Here is a 23,431-nt window from a genome sequence, read left to right as displayed (position 1 = left end):
ACCACTCCTATTCAACATAGTGTTGGAAGTTCTGGCTAGGGCAATTAGGCAAGAGAAAGAAATCAAGGGTATTCAGTTAGGAAAAGAAGAAGTCAAATTGTCCCTGTTTGCAGATGACATGATTGTATATTTAGAAAACCCCATTGTCTCAGCCCAAAATCTCCTTAAGCTGATAAGCAACTTCAGCAAAGTCTCAGGATACAAAATTAATGTGCAAAAATCACAAGCATTCTTATACACCAGTAACACTAAAGGAATTTTGAAGTGCCATAAATGAACCAGGGAGGGTGATGTAAAGATTATATTTGGCAGTGCTCCTCCTTGAACCCATTTCAGCTTCCCTACTCTTCCCTCATTTGGGGAAGACAAGCAACCTGCTCAGGCTGCCCAGTCTTAGTCATACCTTCCCTACTGATGTTAACATTTTTAATGGTGGCAGGGAATTGTGGGGGTGGTGGTGGTTTTTAAATAAAGCAGTACTTTGCCAGAGGTTGTGTCTGTGGCACCAGTGGCTCACACCAGGCCTTGCCAGGACCTTTTCCAGTATGTCCAACACCTTTTCTGCCTGACCCAGTGAGACAGTCACACGGTTTCAGAAAGAACTAGGGCTTATGAGTAGCTCCACTGTTCATTTATTTGAACCTTTCCCCATGTTACTACCTGCTACTCTTCCACCATCTGTCTTCCCCATCCTTTCTAACCATCCTTTATCCATCCTTTATCTTACTCCTACTAATTTCTGCATTCTTCTGAACCCCTCCTTCTTCCCTCATTGCTTCTCAGACATCTTCACAAGAGAAAGTCACAGCTTTTGAAAGTGGACAGTAGACTGCAATTTCACATGGTACGCAGATACCCATGTGAAAATATGTATTGACTGAAGGAGGGAATGACATCAATGTCTGCATCAGCTTAACTCCCCTGGGGCTATCCTCCTCTGAGGTTGCTCTGCCACTTAGGACCTTTCAGTAAATTGCAACCAACTGAAACATTTGAAGAATATTATCCGCTGGTCACAGTGACAGAAAAGAAAAAATTAATTGTCTAAGAAGCTTTAAGGACCACACAACTATTCTGGCCAATATCTTCAATAAGCCAGAAGATAATCTTTCAATATGGAAAAGTTGAACCCTTTATAGTTATGGAATAAGTAGAAAATAACTTTCATACGTAGCAATTGTCCAAACAAAACAATCATGAAAAAGTGATGGAGCTCCTAAGTTTTTCACAGAGCTGAATTTTTCTCAGAAAATTAATACAGCAAATGAAAATGAAACACTTTATCTGCCATTAAGAAAGGATTTTCCAAAAACAAATAAAATGAAAAGATAAATAAGAGATACTCTTCCAAACCCCTGTAAGACACAGCCATAAACTTTTCCACTAGAGCCATATTTTTTAAATGTATAGATCTAGAGACTGCTAGAACAGAAAAAGCCAATGAAGATCACAAAGTGAAGCAACAGTTCCAACTCACAGAGCGCAGAATGAAAAGAGAGCCAGAATCCAACCTTCCTAACTTCCAGCCCACTTTTTATCCTACTCTACACATTACATTCCTGCTCAACATGACTTTGCTTAATGTTCAAAGGCTGGAGACTATGACAACAAAGGCCTCCATCATAAAGCTTCAAAGCTAGGAGATAAAAATACGTTACAAACACACACATACACACACATATATATGACTGACATTTGAGTGTAATCACATCTCAGTATAACCCAAGGGGAGAGGCAGGTGTGGCAAAATCACTGGATTGGGAGCCAAGCTTTCCAATGAACTCATTATGTGAAACTTACTCAAATTATTTAATCTCTTAGTTCCTTCTTGGATCTCTAAGACCCCTTCCTGATCTAATATTTGATAGTACTCTAAGATAACTCTAACCCACAATGGTGAAGAGTGCTTTTCAAAAATGTGGCTTTTAGAGGCACAAGGAAAGTTTCTCAGGGCAAAAACCCACCAGTCGTCTTGATTTCTCTCTTTTACCCACACAGCAAAAAAGTCTTCCTTCCAAGCATATTTGGCATAGAATTGCCTAGCATTTCCATTGCCCCCTTTCTCTTCTCAAAGCCAGAAGCCTTCCAATGGCCTACACAGCCTATGTGGTATGGCTGCCCACTTCCTCCCTTACTTCATCTACTACCTCTCCTTCCTTCCTGGCCCTCTGCCATGCTGAGCTTGCTCAGCCTCACACCTGACAGCCAAGTATCCACCTCAGGGCCTGTGCACTTGCTGTTCTCATTTATTCAACTCCTTCAGGTCTCTGCTCAAATATCTCTTCCTCAGAGTGACCTTCTTCAACCACTCCATAGAAAGAGTACCCACCTAACCCTGTAGTCTCTACTTCTTCTCACTTTTTTCCATAGCACTTATCACTACCATTCAAATTAATTTTAATGGTCATTTCTCTCTTTCGCCACGAGAAGGTAAGCTCCATGAGAACAAGTACAGGTTGACCACTCTAGGAAGAGAAAGTTCGTTTGAGAATTCCAGGAAGCTGGCAAATGCCCTTCCGCAGTTTTTCAGGTGGGATTCAAACCATCCCACTTCCTTCCAGGCAAAGACATTTCTTCCTGATCTGTGCACAAATAATTCCACTTCCTCTTATTTCCAGAACTGAACAATATTTGTCCCTTCCATATAGTAGGCCCTTGATATTTTCAGAAAAGGGTACTTAAAATGAAACAAGCTGGGGAAGGCTTTTGGCAATCAGTGAGCAAACATGTCAGCAGAGCGATCTTCATCAATGCTGTGTTCAAGTCTTTTGACAAGTTGGGTTACCCAGGCCATTTGTGATCACTGGAGTTACTTGGTTTAAACTTCTCAGGCTGGGAGTGTGGCAATGACTGAGGCAAGCCACAAGTGCCAAGTGGTTAATTACATTTCTGTTACTAATTGTAGTGTGGCATTGTGTTCTCACAGTGAAGTAACATCTAGCGTTTGAGAGCTCTCCCAGTTTCAGTTCTCCCCGGGTCACTGAGCTCCTTCCTGGGTAAGACGACTAACTCTATTATCTCCATTCTTTCACAATTTTAGGGAAGCTGTGTTTAGGTTTGTGAAACAGTTGTCCTCCTTACATTTCTGCCTCAATTAACCATGTATCACCTAGGCTTTCTTCAGCCCTTATTTCCTCAAAATGCCTAAACTTAACCTGGAAAGCAGGAAATGCTGGCTTTCTGGGTGATTCCTTCAGCAATCTCCCCACACACTCCCATCAAGCTTGAGATCCTCTGTCAGTTTTCTCCCTTCTTCTGAGTAGAACTACTAAACTTAACTAGGACACTGGACAGGAGTTTCTGGCAGAGCAGCAGTATAATAAAACATATCATGAGAAAGTTAACAGGGCCCAGCTCTGAGCAAAGTTACCATCCTGAAAGGCCTAATCATCCAAAGATGGAAAGGTCTTTCCCATGATGTAAAGAGCTGACTCCAAACTGACTCCAAACCCAGAGCCCCATAAAATCATGGAGCCAGGTATCAAATCTTTCATCCTACAGGCATTTAGAAGGGAACAAGTTTAGCTCTATATCATCGGAGACCCCTCATATAGGAAGTGGGGAACAATCTTCATTCCCATAGATTACAAAATGTTGCATCTTTTTCCATTTATTTAAACAATATTATTTGATGGCATCCCTTGGCCCCCACCAGGCTGCCTCACCGACAGATGTCCACCAGCTGGTCCAGCTCAGGGCAGCTGCACTCATACATGTCCCGGCAGCTCATGTGGCTCTGGTTCATCAACTCTCCCAGCAGCTGGACCATGTTTTCAGGTGCTTCTTCACATATCTTCTTAAACTGGAGCACTCGCGCAGCCTCGCTGTACACATGCTTTGCCCGCTGATAGAGTTTGAAGATAAGCACTGACGAAGGAAGGGGATGGGAGGGAGGTAGGGAATAGTTACTGGACAACCCAGTATAAAGAAAAATACACTTTTGAAGACTTTCATTTCTGTTTTCATTATCAATATCTTAAACTGTAATAGGTCTTTCACTGAAAGGATTCTTTCCATTGAAATGTGTCTATTTGCAAGTCAGTTTTACTTTTTTCTTGATACTGAATAAAATTTTGTAACGATATTTCCTTCACTTCACTCAACACACATGTGCATACACTTATGTGCAATCTAATCCATCCCAAATGAAGAGAGACGTAACATGTATTGAGTACACCCTACACGCCAGACACTTTGAAAGTACTACTTTGTGTAGCCGGGTGTGGTAGCTCACATCTGTAAACCCAGCACTTTGGGAGGCCGAGGCGGGTGGATCACCTGTGGTCAGGAGTTCAAGACCAGCCTGAACAACACGGTGAAAACCCGTCTCTACTAAAAATACAAAAATTACCTGGGCATGGTGGTGGGTGCCTGTAATCCCAGCTATTTGGGAGGCTGAGGCAGGAGAATTGCTTGAACCTGGGAGGCAGAGGTTGCAGTAAGCCGAGATCACGCCATTGCAATCCAACCTGGGTGACAGAGCAAGACTCCATCTCGAAAAAAAAGTACTCATCACCTCGTATAGTTCTCATCACAGCACTGAGGGATGTACAGTATGATCCCTGTTAACAGAAAGGAGGAGGCTCAACAGAGTGAAGTGACATGCTTAAGGTCACACATCCAGAACGTGGCGGAAGCCAAACAGATCAGGGATGCCTGACCCTACAGCCATGTTCTTTCCACTCTGCCCCAATAGAAAGGACCCCTGGAAATTCTTAACAGTGGCAATTTTTTAATAAAAATAATATATGTCCCAGATAAACACAATTATTTATATGGGATATATAATATTTATATATGTACCTATATATATGTGTGTTTGTGTGTGTATATATATATATATATACACTGCAGCATTATTTATCATAGAAGAAAGTAAGAAACAACTCAAGTATCTAATAACAGAGGACTTTAAAAAATTATGCTATATTCATTTTTGAAATATTACTGCTATCAAAACTCAGATTCTAAGGCAATTTGATATATAGGAAATTATTCATTATTAAGTGAAAAAACAACCTGCAAAACTATATGTACAACTGATACTAATTTTCCATACACACATACATATATTTATGTACATTTTAATTTTAAAAACTGATAGGAAAGCACCAAAATGTTAATAGTAGTTATCTCTGTGGTCCATTATGGGTGCTTTTATTTTCCTTTTGACACATATATGTATTTTCCAGATTACCCACAATGAATCTGTAATTTCAGCTACAGAAATATGGCCTACTGCAATGGCTATGTCTATAATGCTTACATATTCCTGTGAATAACAACTTAGACTTCCTTACCATTTTCACCCATATTGAACAGTGGCTTAGCTGGTGTGGTGGGTCTGGGAAAATTTTGGAATATTTATGAAAATTCCCAGGCCTAGGGGAAAGAGACAGGGCTGAAAATCAAAAAGTTTATAATTTATTTATTTTTTTAATTTTACTTAATTTAATTTTTAATTTTTAATTACTACTTAATTTTTAATTTTACTGTAGATATACACATGCCATGATGGTTTGCTGCACTCATCAACTCGTCATCTCTATTAGGTATTTCTCCTAATGCTATCCCTCCCGTACCTCCCAACCACCGACAGGCCCCAGTGTGTGATGTTCCCCTCCCTGTGTCCATGTGTCCATTGTTCAGCTCCTACTTATGAGTGAGAACATGCAGTGTTTGGTTTTCTGTTCCTGTGTTAGTTTGCTGAGAATGATGGTTTCCAGCTTCATCCACGTCCCTGTAAAGGACATGAACTCATCCTTTTTTATGGCTGCATAGTATTCCATGGTGTATATGTGCCACATTTTCTTTATCCAATTTATCATTGATGGACATTTGGATTGGTTCCAAGTCTTTGCTATTGTGAATAGTGCCACAATAAACATACATGTGCATGTGTCTTTATAGTAGAATGATGTATAGTCCTTTGGGTATATACCCAGTAATGAGATTGCTGGATCAAATGGTATTTCTAGTTCAAGATCCTTGAGGAACTGCCACACTGTCTTCCACAATGGTTGAACTAATTTACACTCCCAACAACAGTGTAAAAATGTTCCTATTTCTCCACATCCTCTCCAGCATCTGTTGCTTCCTGACTTTTTAATAATTGCCTTTCTAACTGGTGTCAGATGGTATCTCATTGTGGTTTTGATTTGCATTTCTCTAATGACCAGTGATGATGAGCTTTTTTTCACATGTTTGTTGGCCACCTAAATGTCTTCTTTTGAGAAGTGTCTGTTCACATCAAAAAGTCTGTAATTTCTTAACAGCTCTGTGACAACTAGCTATATACAAATTGCTATAATACTCTATTTCCTCACCTCTAAAATGAGGTTGAGAGTCACTTCTCAGGATCCTTCCAGCCCTAACATTTTATAATTCTATGAAGGGCTTCTTCCAAGAGTATCTGTCCTTCAACATTCCGCCCATATTGTTATACTTTATAAAGATGCTGTTACTAGTAGCTTTTGTTTACATCCCCAGTTCTACTCTCTGCCCTTTTCCACCCTACTATCAGCCCCAAAGGCTGACCTGTATAGACTACACCAGTGAGTCCCCTGCCATCTAGATTTGAGAGCAGGAAAAGATCAGCAACAGATGGGAGGGAAAAGAGTGAGGAGGATTTATCCCCTGGCTCTTCCCTTGCAGAGCCATTTAGAGCTGGCACTGTCCCTTCACTGAAGGACACTGAACATCCTTCAAAATCTCCTTTTCTCCATGACTCTCTCCTCCTGGGTCTGCCTCTAGGTTCCTCTCCCCTAAACTATGATTACTTTTACGGAAGCACTTTTACATTTCTACTAATGAACCAATAAATCTTATTAAAGTTTCAGGTTTCATTTTTTTCCCCTCCACAGCACTGTCTTTATAACTCTTATTTTCTTAGATAACCACTATATCATTATCACACCTAACAAAATTACCAGTGGTTCCTTAATATTGCCTCATATTGAGTCCATATTTAAATTTTCCCAATTGTCCACCAGTTCAAATTTCAATTGGTTTACACCAAGATCCAAACAAATTCCACACATTATATTCAGTTGTTATGTCTAATAAGTCTCTTTTAGTCAATCAAGAATTTAGTAGTTTAGTGATTTTTGATACTCTGGATTTGCAATATCCTATCCAAGCATATTTTAGGGCCATATCCTATAATGAAACTCAATACATTCCATTAGGGAGAGTACACTTTGGTTTTCCTTTAGGATTACATACTTCTTTAGGATTAAATATTTTCTTTTAGGATTAAATATTTTAAAATAGAAACTATCCAGAGAGATGTTTTCTATTAAACCCAGGACTGGTGCTTTGATTTTGACAAAAAACATTCACAAGACACCCACCAGACTACCGGAACTTCACAATCCTGGCACCTTCCTGAATCTGTTCACTTCTTGCAGAGGAAGTGTTTCACAGTAGGACTTCTGAATACCAGTGTCTAACGAGGACTCTTGCTGGGCATTCTGAAGGTGCATGAGAGATTGCCATGGCTTGCAATCTCCTGAATGGTAGTAACTCAGACAACAAGGGAAAGGGCAGAAAGGGCATCTGTTTTCAATTGTGAAATAAAAATCCTGCCAAAAGCTACAACAGATTTGGAGACCACCCTTTGGGTGGGAAAGCAGTTCTGTGTTGGCTGAATGTCACAAATGCTCTCTGGATTCAGGGTTCTGGCTTGTTACGTATTGGCAACTCATCAGGTCTCTGTTATACAGATATCAAAAAATGCAAGAAAATCTGAAGCTTTATCCATAACAGCTTTCTTCCTTGTCCAGCTAACATGATAGCCGGATGTTCCAGCTGTCTATAAGCTCTTGTAATCATTGGGAGCAATTATTACATTAAAGGATGAAGGAAGCTGTTTCTTACTATGTTCATTGTATGCATGATTACTTTCAAGGCAAATTCAATTTAAGAATATAACACTAGATGATACTTTCCTCCAATATTATTAATGGCCTATCCTAGTCATGAGAAATCCAAAGCTTCAAAGCGGGATGCACTGCATAGTCTTCAGAACACTGATTTTCTCCAATGTGAATCTTACATAATCACTGAATTTAGTCATGAAATCACGGCACAAATTCTGAAATCTAAATGTTCATGGCCATATATACTTAAACTACAAAATACATATTTCATTTTGTTGCTAGTAATTTTGACTTGTATAATAAATTCTATTGGCTAAATTCCTTCTGACTGGCCTCCTAGCTGTGCTTCCAGCACACCACGTGGCTCCTGCGATAGGTCTGTGGCAGTAGCTGTTTTGTTGTCCTGAAATGCTCTTCCCCATGATCTTCCCATGGCTGGTTCCTTCTTGTGGTTCAAGACTCAGATGTCACAGCTTTCAAGAGACTCAACTCCAATCTGGAGTAGCCCCCACCAGACATATTTTCTCCATTCTGTTTTATGCTCCCAACACCTATCTCCATCCAATATTTTCCTGTGTGTTCATTTGTTCATTGGTTTGTGGTTGTCTCCCACCAATGTCTAATTTCTTCACAACTATCTCTAGCAGCTAAAATAGGATCTGGCACTTAGTAGGGGTTCAATAAATGTTTATTGAATGAATGATTCCGATCCTTCTCCTTGTAACAAAACTGCACTGAAACTAGGCTAAATAAACAGTAGTGAAACAAGTGCAATACAGAATATAAAGGAGACATACTATTTTGACAATTTATACTCACTAGCATCCTCACCACAAAGTGGGGAAAGTTTGCTAAAATAAAGTTTGGAAACAATTAGTAAACTTCAGTGTCCAAAGTATACCCTAACACTCATTATCACAGATGACTGAGAATTGTTTATGTTGTATTTTGCTTTATAGATGTGAGAGAAAAAGAGATTTCTAAAACAAAATGTGTTTCAAATAAAAGAGAAAGAATACAAAAATAAATAGTCATCAACAGTTAAAATTAAGTTTTTTTTCTTTTAGGCAATCTTTGTAACAAAGAGTTGCCTATTAACGTTTTCCTTTAAAAGATGGTTACATAGTTTATGATCAGAACCCATCTCTAATCAAGAAATCTAAATAAGGGCACACATAATTGGTTATTTTGTTGGATCTCTGGTGGGAAATGATGAGGGAAAGCCTTTGACAGGTGAGGCACACTGAGCACCATTTTAAGCTCTGAGGACAGCAGGTCAACGGTAGATAGAGGACATGTCTATTTCATCTCTGAAAGAGTCCCACTGATTTAAATTTAACCTCTGCATGCAAGAGCTAGTGGCCTCTTCTTTATTACCTCATCATCTGCTAAGAGCAATGCCAAAAGCACTGAGTCATCTGAAAGAGCTTCACTGATTTAATTTTAAGTTATCCATGCAAGAGCTGGTGGCCTCTTCTTTATTACGTCGTCTTCTGCTAAGAGTGATGCCATAAGCACTGAGTATGTCAGTCATCTAGCAACAGTGAACCAACAGTTCTTACTGAGCACCTGCTATGCACCCAATACCATGCTCCAAATGACGGGAAAGCCACAGGAAGTAGAACCTCTGCATTAAGGGAACTTGTAACTTACTTATTCAGATAAGACAAACCATGACGCCACTAGACAGTGAGCAATTGCAGCAGACATCTGAGTGCTGGAAATGCTGAAGGTGCACTAAGAAGACAGGGCTTGCTGGGGAAGGACCAGCAGTGGGAGATGTCACAGGAGAGGGGTCTGAGCCATACAGTGTCCCTGCTGTGAAGAGAAAATGGCCAAAGGCCCAAGGTGGGAACAGGCAGAGTGTGTTCATGGGCCTGAAGAAAGCAAGCTGACCAGAATCTGGCTCTCTAGAAAGCCATCCTCACATCTGAGGCTTTAACATCCTCGGCTATATCCACTATACAAAGATTACAAACTAACAACCCATGCGCCACAGCCAGCCACGGTGATGCCTTCTTGATTCAAATGTCTTTATGCTGGAAGATTTACCTAAGAATCTGGATTTCTACTTAGTTTGGAAAACCGGAAGGTCTGATAGTGCTGGATCTGCATTACTGCCTAGCAACTGTTGACTGGAGCTGAAGAGTACCTACCCCTTTGAGACAGGGTACACACACTTTATTCCACACAGTTCTCACCATTCCCAACTATGTGACCCTTAGCCTGCCTCACTAGTTTATATGCCAGGCTGGTCCTTGCAGGTATGTGCTTGTGGTCCCTGTTCTATAAAATTTTCTATAATAGGACTTCTCAGCAAAAGAGTGGGCATGTATCTTCCCTGAGTGGGTCATCATGCCATAACGAGCCACTGTTACTGTTACTATCAAATATCACCTCCCATAGGTGCACTTATACACAATGTATTGAATTATAATCTGTCTTCCTGTAACCTCTACTCTTTGGTCTTGGTTCTGTTCCCCAGACATATATAAACACAAGGTAACCCTTCCGATATCTGAAGACAGCTCTCAGGCACTGTGCCTTTTACACATTGTGGAGGGTCCACTATGTACCTGCTTAGGGACCAATAATGAATAAGTGTATTAAACAGGGTTCTCCAGTGGGACAGAACGAACAGGATATATAGGTATATAAAAGAAGGTGAATTGGCTGATACAATCACAAGGAGAAGTCTCCTGATAGGCTGTCTCCAAGCTGGGGAGGGAGAGAGGACAGTAGTATGACTCAGTCCAAGTCTGAGAACCTCAAAACCAGAGAAGCCAACAGTGCAGCCCTCAGTCTGAAGCCAAAGGCCCTAGGACCCCCAGAAGGCTGCTGGTGCAAGTCCCAGAATCCAAGGCTGAAGAACCTAGAATCTGATGTCTAAGGGCAGGAGGAGAGGAAGCAAGCATCTGACACAGGAAGAGAAAGGGAGCAAGAGGACTCAGCAAAACCTATCTTCTTCCACCTGCTTTGTTCTACCCATACTGGCAGCCAGTTGGATGGTGCCCACTCACATCACAATAAGATAAGCTCTTTACTCTCCACAAGTAATAGTCTACTAGAAAGAAATCATTAAATGAGATCAATAAAGGGCGAGATATGCTAAAGCAGCATCTCACAGCTAAAATAAAGGCACACAGTCAAGAGGGTGTCTGGATCTAGATGCATATGAGAGTAGAGCTTGAGATAAAGACTTGGATGCAGAGAGCAGAAATCTAGGAAGCAGGGGTGAAAGAGGAAGGAAAGTGATTCAGGAAAGAAAGCAAGCCAAAAAAGGGGGCTTAGTGAGCAGATTAACTATGTGGACAGCTCCCGGCCTAATCTCTCAGGGATCTCTCTGAAGAGTCATGTTAAATGTGCCCACCATTGGCCCACAGGCAATGGGAAGGCTGGGGCATTGGCCCACTCACATTCTCATTGTTTGAGTGTTTCCCCCAAGAAGGGTTAACTTCTCCACAAAGATATGCCTGGGTAACACGTCTGCCTTCAGTGACTGTGGAGAATGCACAAAGGCTACAAAGAAGAGGCACTCATACAAGCTGCTAGCTTAACATGGGCTGCCAGCAATGCTGAAATCAGGTAGGCCAAGGGGATGTAGCACAGTAATCATTACATCCACTGAGGAATTAAACCAGTGAAGTCTAAATAGATGAGTAGGTGTTCAGCAAACCAATGGAACGGTGGGATAAGAACCAAAGAAAAGGGTTGGGCAGAAAGAACATCAAGAGCAAGGACGTAGAGACTATAAATCATTAGGTGCTTTTAGAGAACACAGAGTACTTTGACTACTGGAGCATGAAAAGAGGATAAAGAAATAGAAGCAGCAGAGAATGTAATGGGAGAGAAAATCAAAGCAATGGGCTGAGGCCAGATAATGAGAACTTTGAATGTCATGCTAAGATGTTTAAATTGTATCCTGCAGATAAGTGGTTCTTGGCCCTTTAAGGATTATAGAACCTTTTGAGAAGTAAATAAAACAATGGACTCTCTCCCCCATGTGAATGAACAAATAACCAAAATACTGCATATAACACAACAAACACACAGATTCCATAAAGCTATTGTTGAATCCAGGTTAAAAATTCCAGTTAGATTGAGAAAAGGATATGCTTGTCAATAAATGGTGCTGAGAAAACTGGATATTTATATGCAGAAGAAGACAAACAGACTCCTATCTCTCACCATATAAAAAAATCAACTTAAGATGAATTAAAGACTTAAATGTAAAAACCAAAACTATAAAACTACTAGAAGAGAACAGAGGGGAAATGCATCAGGACACTGGTATAGGCAAAGATCTTATGGGTAAGACAACAAAAGTCACCACTGACAACAACAAAAATAAACAAATAGGACAACATGAAACTAAAAAGATTCTACACAGCAAAGGAAACCTATCAACAGAGTGAAGAGACAACCTGCAGAATGGGAGAGAACACCTGCAAACTACTCATCTAACGAGGAACTAACATCCAGAATATACAAAGAACTCAAACAACTCAACAACAAAAACAAAAATGCAGTTAAAAAATAGGAAAAGGGTCTGAATAGAGATTTCTCAAAAGAAGACATATAAATGGCTGACAGGTATATGAAAAAATGCTTAACATCATTAATCATCAGGGAAATGCCAATGAAAACCACCATGAGATATCGTCTCACCCAGTTAGAATGGCTACTATCAAAAAGACAAAATAATAACAAGTGCTGGTGAAGATGCAGAGAAGAGGGAACTCTTCTACACTGTTGGTTGGAATGTAAATTAGTACAGCCATTGTGGAAAACAGTATAGAGGTTTCTGAAAAAACTAAAAATAGAACTACCATGATTCATCAATCTCACTACTGGGTATTTATCCAAAAGAAAGAAAATCAGTATATCAAAGGGTATCTGTGCCCCATGTTTATTTCAGCACTATTCACAATAGCCAAGATATAGGATCAACCTAAATGTTCACCAACAGATGAATGAATAAAGCAAATGTGGCATGTACACACAATAGAATACTATTGAACAATAAAAAAGAATGAAATCCTGTCATTAGCGGAAATATGGATAAACCTAGAAGGCATTATGTTATGTGAGATAAATCAGGCAGAGAGATTAAAAAAAAAAAAAACCACATGATCTCACCCATCTGCAGGAGCTAAAAATAACTAAGCTCATGGAAGTAGAGAATAGAATTATAGTTATTAGAGGCTAGGAAGGGTAGTGGGGGAAGGCAGGTAGAAGAGAATGGTTACAAACTTGTAGCTAGATAGGAGGACTAAGTTAGTGTCCTATAGCACTGTAGAGTGTCCTATAGCACTGTAGAGTGACTACAGTTAACAAGAATTTATTATACATGTTCAAAAACACTAGAAGAGGCCGGGCATGGTGGCTCATGCCTGTAATCCCAGGACTTTGGGTGGATCACCTGAGGTCGGAAGTTCGAGACCAGCCTGACCAACATGGAGAAACCCATCTCTACTAAAAATACAAAATTAGCCAGGCGTGGTGGCACATGCCTATAATCTCAGCTACTCAGGAGGCTGAGGCATGAGAATTGCTTGAACCCGGGAGGCAGAGATTGCAGTGAGCCAAGATCATGCCATTGCACTCCAGCCTGGGCAACAAGAACGAAACTCCACCTCAAAAACAAAAACAAAAACAAAAAACAAGCAACTAGAAAAGAGGATTCTGAATGTTCCCAACACAAAGCCATGCTAAATGTTTGAGGTGATGTATAGCCTATTTATCTTGATTTGATCATTACACATTTGTATACCTGTATTGAAATATCACTCTGTACCCTATAAATATGTACAATTATCATATGTTAACTAAAAATTAAAGAAAAAATTCACTAAATAGTAAAAAATAAAATAATTCCAGTTAGAAATAAGAAATCATTATGTTTTTAGTAATTATATCAGTCAGGATTCTTGTTTGTGAACAACAGAAACCTACACCAACTACCTCAAGCAAAAGAGAAACTTATTTCAAAGATACTAAGAAGCTCACAAAATCTTTTAGGATTAGATATTTCCATTCTCTATTAGAACGTGAAACCAGGTGGGAAGAGGTTAGAAGCTACGGGAAGCAGCCAGTGAAGAACTGCCAACATCATTCCACAAGAGCAGTCTGGATGTGACATTGGAATTTAGACACTTTATCAACTGACCTATGCCTGTTAGACTCAAAGCCCCAGCCATAAACACGTGCCTGGACACCAGAAGAAGCCTAGTACCCTTGTCCACATGCAAGTGTCAAGTGACTCAAAACAGACAAATCTGACCCTTCAACTTCTACCATAGAATGCAAGACCCTCCCCATCACCAACATACACATAGCAGATTTCCCTGAGATGGAAAAGGGGCCCAGATGCTAGGTAGCCAAAACTATGGCAGCTGCTACCTGCCCCCTGCAGCAGTGAAATACCACAACTATTTGAGTCTTCTCTCCAGAGCAACCTTCCAAGTTCCAACGTGATTGAATTTCCAGTCTCCTTCACCTGTTTATTCTTCCAAATACACTTTAGTCTGTGTATGCCCTTCTTGAAGGGTGGTTCCCCGGCCTGAATGCAGTTCTGGACGTCAGTCTGATGACTGCAAGGGAGAGCTGGACCATCATCTCCCTCATTCTTTATGCAGCGAGTTTCTCCACGTAGCCTCATATCACCAAACTGCATAAAGGTTTGTAAATACAGAAGAATGCAGAGCATTTGTTTTCAGCTATCAAGCTAAAACGTAGTAAGTATTTTAAGAATATTTCATTACCTTAAATGAAGGCTATCTCGGGATAATTAATCATAAAGAATAAATATGCTGGTCTGAGATAACTGGAAATCTTTATCATGTAAGTGTATAATTAATCTTCCTGAGACTTTCATACCCCAGAATATTTTCCCACTGTTTGAGTGAGGGGCTAAAAGTAGTCGTGGCTGTAGCTGGCTGTGCACAATCATATAACCACACATTACTGGTCAATTTCTCTAACAAATAGAAAGCTCCACTAGGCTAAACCAAGAGTTGGTCTCCAAGAAGAGCAATCCAGAGGTGGATGAGGAAAACCACTTCAGAACCCAGAACAGAGTCCTGTTTTCCTTTGTAGCAAAGTCATAATAAGGAGTCTGTGCTCTGAGGCAAAGACTCTTTGGAGTATTTAAGCAATATAATTGAAAAACACTTGAATAATCCTCATTGAAGTTGGAATGTGGTTTCAAATTTATTTTCCTAGTAATAATATTTTTTAAAAATGTTAAACTTCTGAAATGGTCAAACCCACATAAAATAAACTGCTGTTTTCAGCCACATTAGTATCCCATTCCCATGCAGCAAAGACTAAATTAAATTAGCATTTTACATTTAAAGGGAAAATATCTTTACCTGATTTTAAAAGCAAACCCACTGGTGGAAAAAAAAAAAAAAAAAAAAAAAAGCACTTTCAACATAAAACACACTAATCCATGGAAAAGTACATTCCAAAAAGCATTTGTGAATATTTGAAAATCAACAGCATAATACTGTTTTATGGAGAGTAACAGTGCTCCTCGTGTTTATGGCTTCCCTTTCTCAGATTTCCAAAGTAGCAAGAGCCTTCAAGGTCTGTTCCGTAGTACATTTTACTCCTCTGATCAAAACCGTTGCCTCACTCCACTGTAGTCACCCTCACCTGCATTTCACACGCTGGCATATGCTAAGCTCCTGTAAATAAGTCCAGAGTCATTCACGTTACAAGACAGAGTCCATCACTCTCTTCTTTCCATTCTACTCTCTACCTTTGTAGTTTGGATTCTTATCATCCCATGTCTGTACCATTGCACTACCTTCTAACTGGTATCCCTCTCCCCTCTAATCAACCTGCTCATACATACCATGACAAACTTCCCAAAGTGCCATTTTGATTGTGGCATTTGTGAATATTTCATTGCATCAAAATCTAGCATATTTTTCCATTGCCCAACAAATGAAAGCCCCCACATTTCAATTCATCAAGACACATCAACAGTCCCCCAAATGGTATGGTTGTGACACTATCCTCTCCCCGTTGACTTGAGATGCCTGCCCTGCACCATCATTGCCTGTCCACTGGCAGCATGCAGAGTCCCAGAATGAAGACACTGCATCAGCATCCTACCCAGTCTGATTCTGCAATCCCCACATCTCTTTCAGTATCAGCCTGGATGCCACCTCTTTTACAAAACTCTCACAAAACATAAGTCAGAGGCATCCATATCTCCCACCTTGGCACACTTTAATTACTTTGTGTTCCTTTCTAATTATAGTTACCATATATTGCTTTAGGAGGGCAGGGATTGTGCCCTCTTTATATCTTTATAGCCCCTTTGGAACCTAATAGAGTGTCTTGAATATGGCAGGTTCTCAATACACATCATTTTGCTCTCATCCTATTAGCAAGGGAAGAATCTGAAGCTGCTCCCTGGATAAGCCATATTTTTGTGTCTCACTCTCTTCAGGGAATTACTTTCCCATTAATTTTCCAGAACTTTCCTAAAACTTTATTCTTGGAAAACATGAAAAGAGGAAACAATTTCAAGCCATTTGAAAAGGAGCCTAGAGAGTTAAGAGGGAATCTTGGTCAATGCAGAGCTGCAAGAAGGACTATGAGAAACAGTGATCATGCTTGCCTAGAGCTGGCCTGGCCTGGTATTTTTTACATGAAAGGGAATAAGATCTTGTCCTAGATTTCTTCTATTAATTGAATTACAGGAAAAATATATAAGGGAATAAAAAAGATAAAAGAGAGGCAAAAGAAAAATTAGTGCCTACCTGTGAAATAAGTAGCATATTTCTATCAGGACACTTTAGTTATTGTTTTAATGTTGTCTTCCCACAAAATTAAGTAAGAATAGGGATTATGCTGGCCTTACTGATTCTACTACACAGTACCTAGCACAGTGCTTAAATAGTTGGTTCTCAGTCAAACATTTGCTGATAAAGGAATAAAAATCTACCTCTATTTACTTATGTTATTTATTTCCCAATATGATGAAAAAGCAGCAGGTGACCAGATTATGTCAACAGTTTGTTATCTGGCATGTGAAATGACCCTACTAGATTACATAGGCTGTTGTCCGGAATTTGCTTTTGGAAGGCAGGCACTGGAGCAGAACAGGAAGAGCCACCTAGGGACTGAAAGTGAGGGAGCTCTGAATCATGTGCCAAATGTGGCCCTTCTCTGAATTTCCTCAAGGCAAGTATTGAAGGACAATACACCTGCACTATACCTGAACTTTCCAAAATGCCGTGCAGCATTAAGAAGATAAAAATCTTTCACTTTCACAAACATCTAGAGATGTCCCTATTCTCAAGGTGTTTACACTACAACTGGCAATACCCTGAAAGAATAAATCAAGATGCTGCTATTTCACAGCACTCCATGATTACAAATGTGCTTATGTAGTTCTCTGGAAGCCAGTTGGGAAGTGAATGCATACAGGTGTGTTTGTTTGTGATTTCTCTGCATTTGTGTTTATGTGCTTTTCCATAAGCAACCTTCCCCCCTTTATCAGATTCTTTTTCCTGTTTTCTTTATTCATATGACTCTTTCCTTTGTGATCTTCATCCTCTCTGTCCCCCTTCACTTTTTAGGCTAAAATAAGAGAAATGAAGCATATATCTTGCTATTTCTTGTGTTAATTAAGTAGACTTTTATATTGCTTCTACTTGGAATATTTTATAACTTCTCATTAAAAGACTAAATTATATTGCTTTCCGATGTAGGTGGTCTCTGGTCTTTTTTACCGTTCCATCAGCGGCCCTTGACAGAATAAGGGTTTCCCAATATTAGAGAAGTCCTAATGGACTAAGGGTGTTAATCTTTGTGGTCTCTCCCATTGTAATCCTTTCTAAAGACAAAACAAGAAGCCATCTTCCTCAAACATTTTCTAAAAAACTATGGAGCATCTCTACCCTGAATATAGAGTGGTGGCCTGTCATATTTTCATCTGAAACCTGCAGCATGAATGATGATCAAGTTAGATCTCATATAGTTAAACTGCTAGTATCTATACACATATAATAGGTCATTATTTTTGTTGTCATTACTATTGATATTTGGCAATAACCTGCTTAAGCCACTAGATCCATTCACGGTTACTCACCTCAGCTGACTCTCATGGAAACAAATGGCACAGTAGGTAGAAAGTAGCATACAATTTCTAATTTAGAAATTATTAGGAAACTTTCTTCCACCTGAAGCTAAGTACTTTGAAAGAGGACGACAGAAATTGAACAACTAATAAACAGAAGGAGATGTTTTCTTGAACTAGGATGTTAGAATGACTGGCTCCTGAAGAGACCATGAATTCTGCAAGACAGGGAAGAAAATGACGAGCCATCATTACCAAGTAAGCTTTCACCAGATTACGTGCAGATAAAATGCCAGTATAAGAGAAATGTGCAACATAAAAAGAGATCACAGTATGTTTGTCTAATTCTTAAATGAAAATAACTTGAAATTTGATCAAGAGCAATATTCATTGTCCCAGATGTTTGGAAAGAATGTCAACTTCATATTTGTATATGAGAAAGTAAATTGGTTCTCATTGGTTCACCAAGATTTGATGGGATGAGACTCATAGCCACTCAACATGGGAAAGTATAGTTGTCATCAGGCTGCTTCCAAATATTCCAGCTCTCCTCACACATATTAAGACTGTACTTCCTCACCCTCACTGAAGTTCATCACATCCATCTGACTTGCTTTGGCCAATCGAATGAGCATCAGGGTGATGCTCATTGTTAAGAGCCAGAGAGCAATTAACAACATTACCTTCCTCCTGCCACAATGATTATGGACAAACGTGTTGAGATGGAGCCCTCTGAGCCTAGCTCCATAAGTGTCTTAGATGAATGAACTCTGTCGCTAACTTATGTCAGATATACAGAGTGAGTAAGAAATATACTTTTGTTTGGTCAAGCCACTGAGACTTTGAAATTGTTTGTTACTGAAGCACAATCAGTTTGAACTTACCAATACAGGAGAATCACTTTGACCAAAATAAATGAATTTCACCATAAGAAAAGCTGCTTTGTATACAAAGAGAACATTTACTTATGCGAAAACCTACAAAATGTAAAAATGAAAGCATAAGTAGCAAAAAAGGAAAATAGGACAGCAAGATGTTGGCCTCTTAGGTAGATGATGACTATAGAAGATGCTTTCCTATAGATGTTTTCAAACCAGCAGAGGAGTGACAGAGGAGACAATGAGATGTCCTTATATCTGCAGAAGCCTCATTCTACTCAAAACATAGTATCTAATAACTTCACAGCTGATCCTTTGATAATTTCACTCCTGAAAGACAGAGATACATCCATGATAAATTTAAGCAAAGGGCATACTGGGTAACATTTCCTTAGACTTAAATACATATATTTACAAGTTTAGAAATTATACATTTTCCTTTCCTTTTCTTCCCTTCCTTCCCCTTGAGGCAGCCACAAATGAGAAGACCAGCAAGACTACAGCCAAAGAAGCAGCTGGGGCTGAGGAGGTGTACAGGAAATACAGGGTCAGAAACAAAGAGGCCCGCAAGGCTGGACCAAGGTGGTGGTCAGAGCTGAGGAAACCAAGGGGGCCAGTGATGCCAAGGCCAAGGAGGCAGCTGTGGTGAAGAAGATAGTTAGCAGGGTCAGGAAACCAGGTACATACAGGGAGAATGAGCAAATAAGTAAATATACTAAGAATGATGAGATACATGTGTTTTTTATGCCTCAAAGGTCTACATAGGAGCAGCTGGTGCCACGGCAGTTCATATACATTGTTACTTCTCTGCTGGCCTCAGAAGCCAGAACCATGCCACCATTATCCTTGTGGGACAAGAGGCACACTGTGAGTACTGACCTACCTACCAGTGGCTGAGAAGCTGACCAACACACAACACAAATCACTGGTGTGATTCCAACACATATCCTAGGCTCTTCCTACAGAAGTTGAAAGTTTTATGATGCCGTGCCTTTAAATATCCTACTTAATAAGGTATGTTCACATTCATTTTTAGTTTTGAAGGGGGAAGGTGAACCAATGAATAGGGACATATCAGGCACACATCTGAAAGAGGAAGTAGAATTCCCTGGTTATCTGCGATATCAGGTAAGGCCATTGTTTTCGCGAGGAAACAAGGTAGGAACCTTTACTCCTGGCATGAACCTGTCCTCCATAGCCAGACAACTGAGAAGTCAATAGAAGCTGATGGGCAAAAAGAAGTGACCAGGCAGAGAGAGAAACAAAAAAGGACTAATGAAAGCAAATTTTCTGCAAACTTGACTTCCAAAACAACTTAAAGCATAATATCTTTTGTGTGGAAGAAAAATCGTTATTATTTAATTTATTCTTTTATACTTTGTTTTACAAAAGTCTATTATTTCATCTTATAAAAACAGAAACAACAGACGAAACCAAAGCACCCATTTTATTGGCTTTCTCATTAGAAGTCCATCTCACAGATTTTAAGGATTTCTGTTCAACCAACATCTGTAAACTCTAGAAGGGTCTATAATTTCCTTTGGAGTTTCATCTAGCTTTTTATGGAAACTTTTCTTCCAAAACATATACAAGAAGAACAATGGAATCTGTTGAGATCACGGAGTTTTTAGTGCTTGATACCTTATAAGCTACATTTAAATCAATTTTCTTCAAAATTGAAAACCCTTAATGGACATTTAAATTACTAAACAACTGACCCTTTTTACATTGTGAAGCACCTTTATACTTTTTGTTAGATAAAAACAAACTACTCTTCTTAGACTTAACCAAGATAATCTATGAGAACTGCATTTTTATTAAATGTGAAAATTCCATAGCACTTCTCATGGCTCTTCTAAAACACAACAGCTTATGCATATTATGGCCAAGTTGAGTTGTTCCTTAAATAAAGCAAGCTTCTAGATGCCACACAGTCTTATCTCTTCTAAGGCCAAAACACTAGAATGGGAAAAAGCCATAAAAGAAACTCTTTGGACATAAAGCTACCTATCTTTATCACTACTGCTTAGTCTCAAGAAAAAATTAGAGCCAAGCAAAGTCAAAATTAGATATCACCTCCCGTAACTGGTGCAGGATTGCTAAGGGCAGCTTGTAAGTGTGCCAGAATTTAAAAAGTGATGGCAGAAAAAGTATTGGATTAAGTTAGAAGACTAGGATTTGGGATCTGGCTCCAGCTCATACCACCCATGTGGTCCTGACAAATCACTAAATTCTCTCACCTCAGTTTCTTCATGCTGATAACCCTGTGCCCCAGGGTTGGTGTGAGATTCAAATTAGATGGTATGTGTAAAGGGTCATGTGGGAACTATAAAAGGTATAACAAGTTGTTTTGTTCTTTTTTTCTTTACCATTGACTCTAAGTGTCTTCCTAAAGAGCAATCTATGTCAGGGCTTTGTTCTTTATTAAAAACCATGATTATCACCCATGACTCTGGAGATCATACAAGGCAAACAAATGAGTCAAGAACTGACCAGCACTTTATCAGCATGTGGTCACAGGCAAAGTTGGTAACTGAAGTAATGAAATTTGGGTCTACCCCAGCACAGTGTGGCTAAGCAGCTGGGCCACCCCAACCCAGAGCAGTTTGGACACTCCCAAAAGAAATGCTCCCAACAAATTCCTTTTTTTTAAAGCTAGAATCTAAACTACCTGACCCATTCTCTCTACTTTACTGTCTATTTACTTCCTCACAAATTCTTCTGTCTGCCAATGTGTGTTCTTGAGTTATGTGCGTGATACATGTGCCTAACTCTCCTCACCCTGGCCCTAGCTTCACATTTTCCTCTTGGGTCACACCATGGGAAACATCCCTCCCAATTACGTCTAGCCTTTGAGGCTCCAAGACTCCAGACCACTCTACCATACCCTTAGACAACTCCTACCTGTGGGTAAGGCCTGGCAAATAATCCTGAAACTATTCCTAAACAATTTCTAAACAACATCTAAAGGATTGAAGGATTTTGCTTTGTGTGTGTTTAATTTGAATGGCCACTGAGCATTTCTATATCTAATTATTAGAAATTTGGAAACAGAAAATAAGAACTGTACATGGGCCTTTGGAAGTCTGGCTGGTTTAACAGAAGCTTCAAGCCACAGCTTGATTTGAACATCTCTCCCTACACTGTCACCTCAAGGTCAACATCCTTAAAAAAAAGAAATTCCAACCAAGAGTTTCATATCCAGACAAACTAAGTTTCGTAAGTGAAGAAGAAATAAAATCCTTTTAAGACCATCAAAGGCTAAGGGAATTCATGACCATCAGACCTGCCTTACAAAAGATCCTTAAGGAAGTGTTAAACATGGAAACAAAAAACTGGTACCTTCCACCACAAAACACACTTAAGTACACAGCCCACCAACACTATTGAATTAGTCCATTCTCATGCTGCCAATAAGGACATACCAGAGACTGAGCAATTTATAAAGGAAAGAGGTTTAATTGACATAGTTCTGCATGACTGGGGAAGCCTCAGGAACTAACAATCATGGTGGAATGAGAAGCAAAATGTCCTTCTTCACATGGTGGCAGCAAGGAGAAGTGCCAAATGAATGGTGGAAAAGCCCCTTATAAAACCATCAGTTCTCAAGAGAACTCACTCACAATCATGAAAACAGCAGCATGGGGATAACTGGCCCCATGATTCAATTACCTCTCAGGATCTCTCCCATGACATGTGGGGATTATGGGAACTAAAATTCAAGATAAGGTTTGGGTGGGGACATTGCCAATTATATAATCAATTCTACCAAAAAACCAGCTAACAAAGCGATGACAAGATCAGACCCTCACATGTCAATATTAGCTTGGAATTTACACAGGCTAAATGCCCCACTTAAAAGACACAGAGTGATGAGTTGGATCAAGAAGCAAGAACCAACTGTGTGGTGTCTTCAAGAGACTCCTCTCACATGCAATGACACCTGTAGGCTTGAAGTAAAGGGATGGAGAAAGATCTATCAAGCAAACAGAAGACAAAAGAGCAGGGGTTGCTATTCTTATTTCAGACAAAACAGACTTTAAGCTAACAATGATCAAAAAGGTCAAAAATGGGCATTACATAATGATAAAGGGTTCAATTCAGCAAGATGACTTAACTGTCCTAAATATATATTCACCCAACATTAGAGCACCCAGATTTACAAAACCAAGTTCTTAGAGACCCACAAAGAGACTTAGATAACCAAACAATAATAGTGGGAGACATTAACACCCTACTCGGATCATCCAGGCAGAAAACTAACAAAGATATTAGGGACTTAAACTCAGCACTTGACCAAATGGACCTAACAGATATCTACAGAAGACTCCACCCAACAACAGAATATACATTCTTCTCATCTGCACATGGCACATATTATAAGACTGACCACATGCCCAGCCATAAAGTAATTCTCAACAAATAAAAAAAAAATCATAACAATCATGCTCTCAGACTACAGCACAATAAATAAATAAATAAATAAATAAATAAATAAATAAATAAATCAACAAAGAAGAATGCAATACCAAGAAGATTTCTCAAAACCATACAATTCCATGAAAACTAAACAA

At 39.5% G+C, this 23,431-nt stretch overlaps 2 protein-coding genes across 9 annotated transcripts in view; one reads left to right on the top strand and one right to left on the bottom strand.

The window, feature by feature from the left end:
* Positions 1-23,431, top strand: part of COPS2 (COP9 signalosome subunit 2) — a 495,307-nt gene that overhangs the window by 297,618 nt on the left and 174,258 nt on the right. The window lies entirely within an intron of this gene.
* The window catches only part of GALK2 (galactokinase 2), a 258,318-nt gene that overhangs the window by 92,222 nt on the left and 142,665 nt on the right, over positions 1-23,431 (bottom strand). For 7 of the 8 annotated variants that reach the window (XM_050797180.1, XM_050797177.1, XM_050797178.1 and 4 more), the window contains one exon: positions 3,666-3,867. In XM_050797180.1, coding sequence (XP_050653137.1) covers positions 3,666-3,867 — 202 coding nt within the window. Of the gene's footprint in view, positions 1-3,665; positions 3,868-11,189; positions 19,188-23,431 lie in introns of those variants that run through there. The other variant, XM_050797184.1, reaches the window with a different exon arrangement.

The sequence above is a fragment of the Macaca thibetana genome, chromosome 7 (genome assembly GCF_024542745.1).
Source record: "Macaca thibetana thibetana isolate TM-01 chromosome 7, ASM2454274v1, whole genome shotgun sequence".
Taxonomy (NCBI): domain Eukaryota; kingdom Metazoa; phylum Chordata; class Mammalia; order Primates; family Cercopithecidae; genus Macaca; species Macaca thibetana.
The sequence above is the reverse complement of the archived record's forward strand: the minus strand, read 5'-3'. Positions and strand labels throughout refer to the sequence as shown.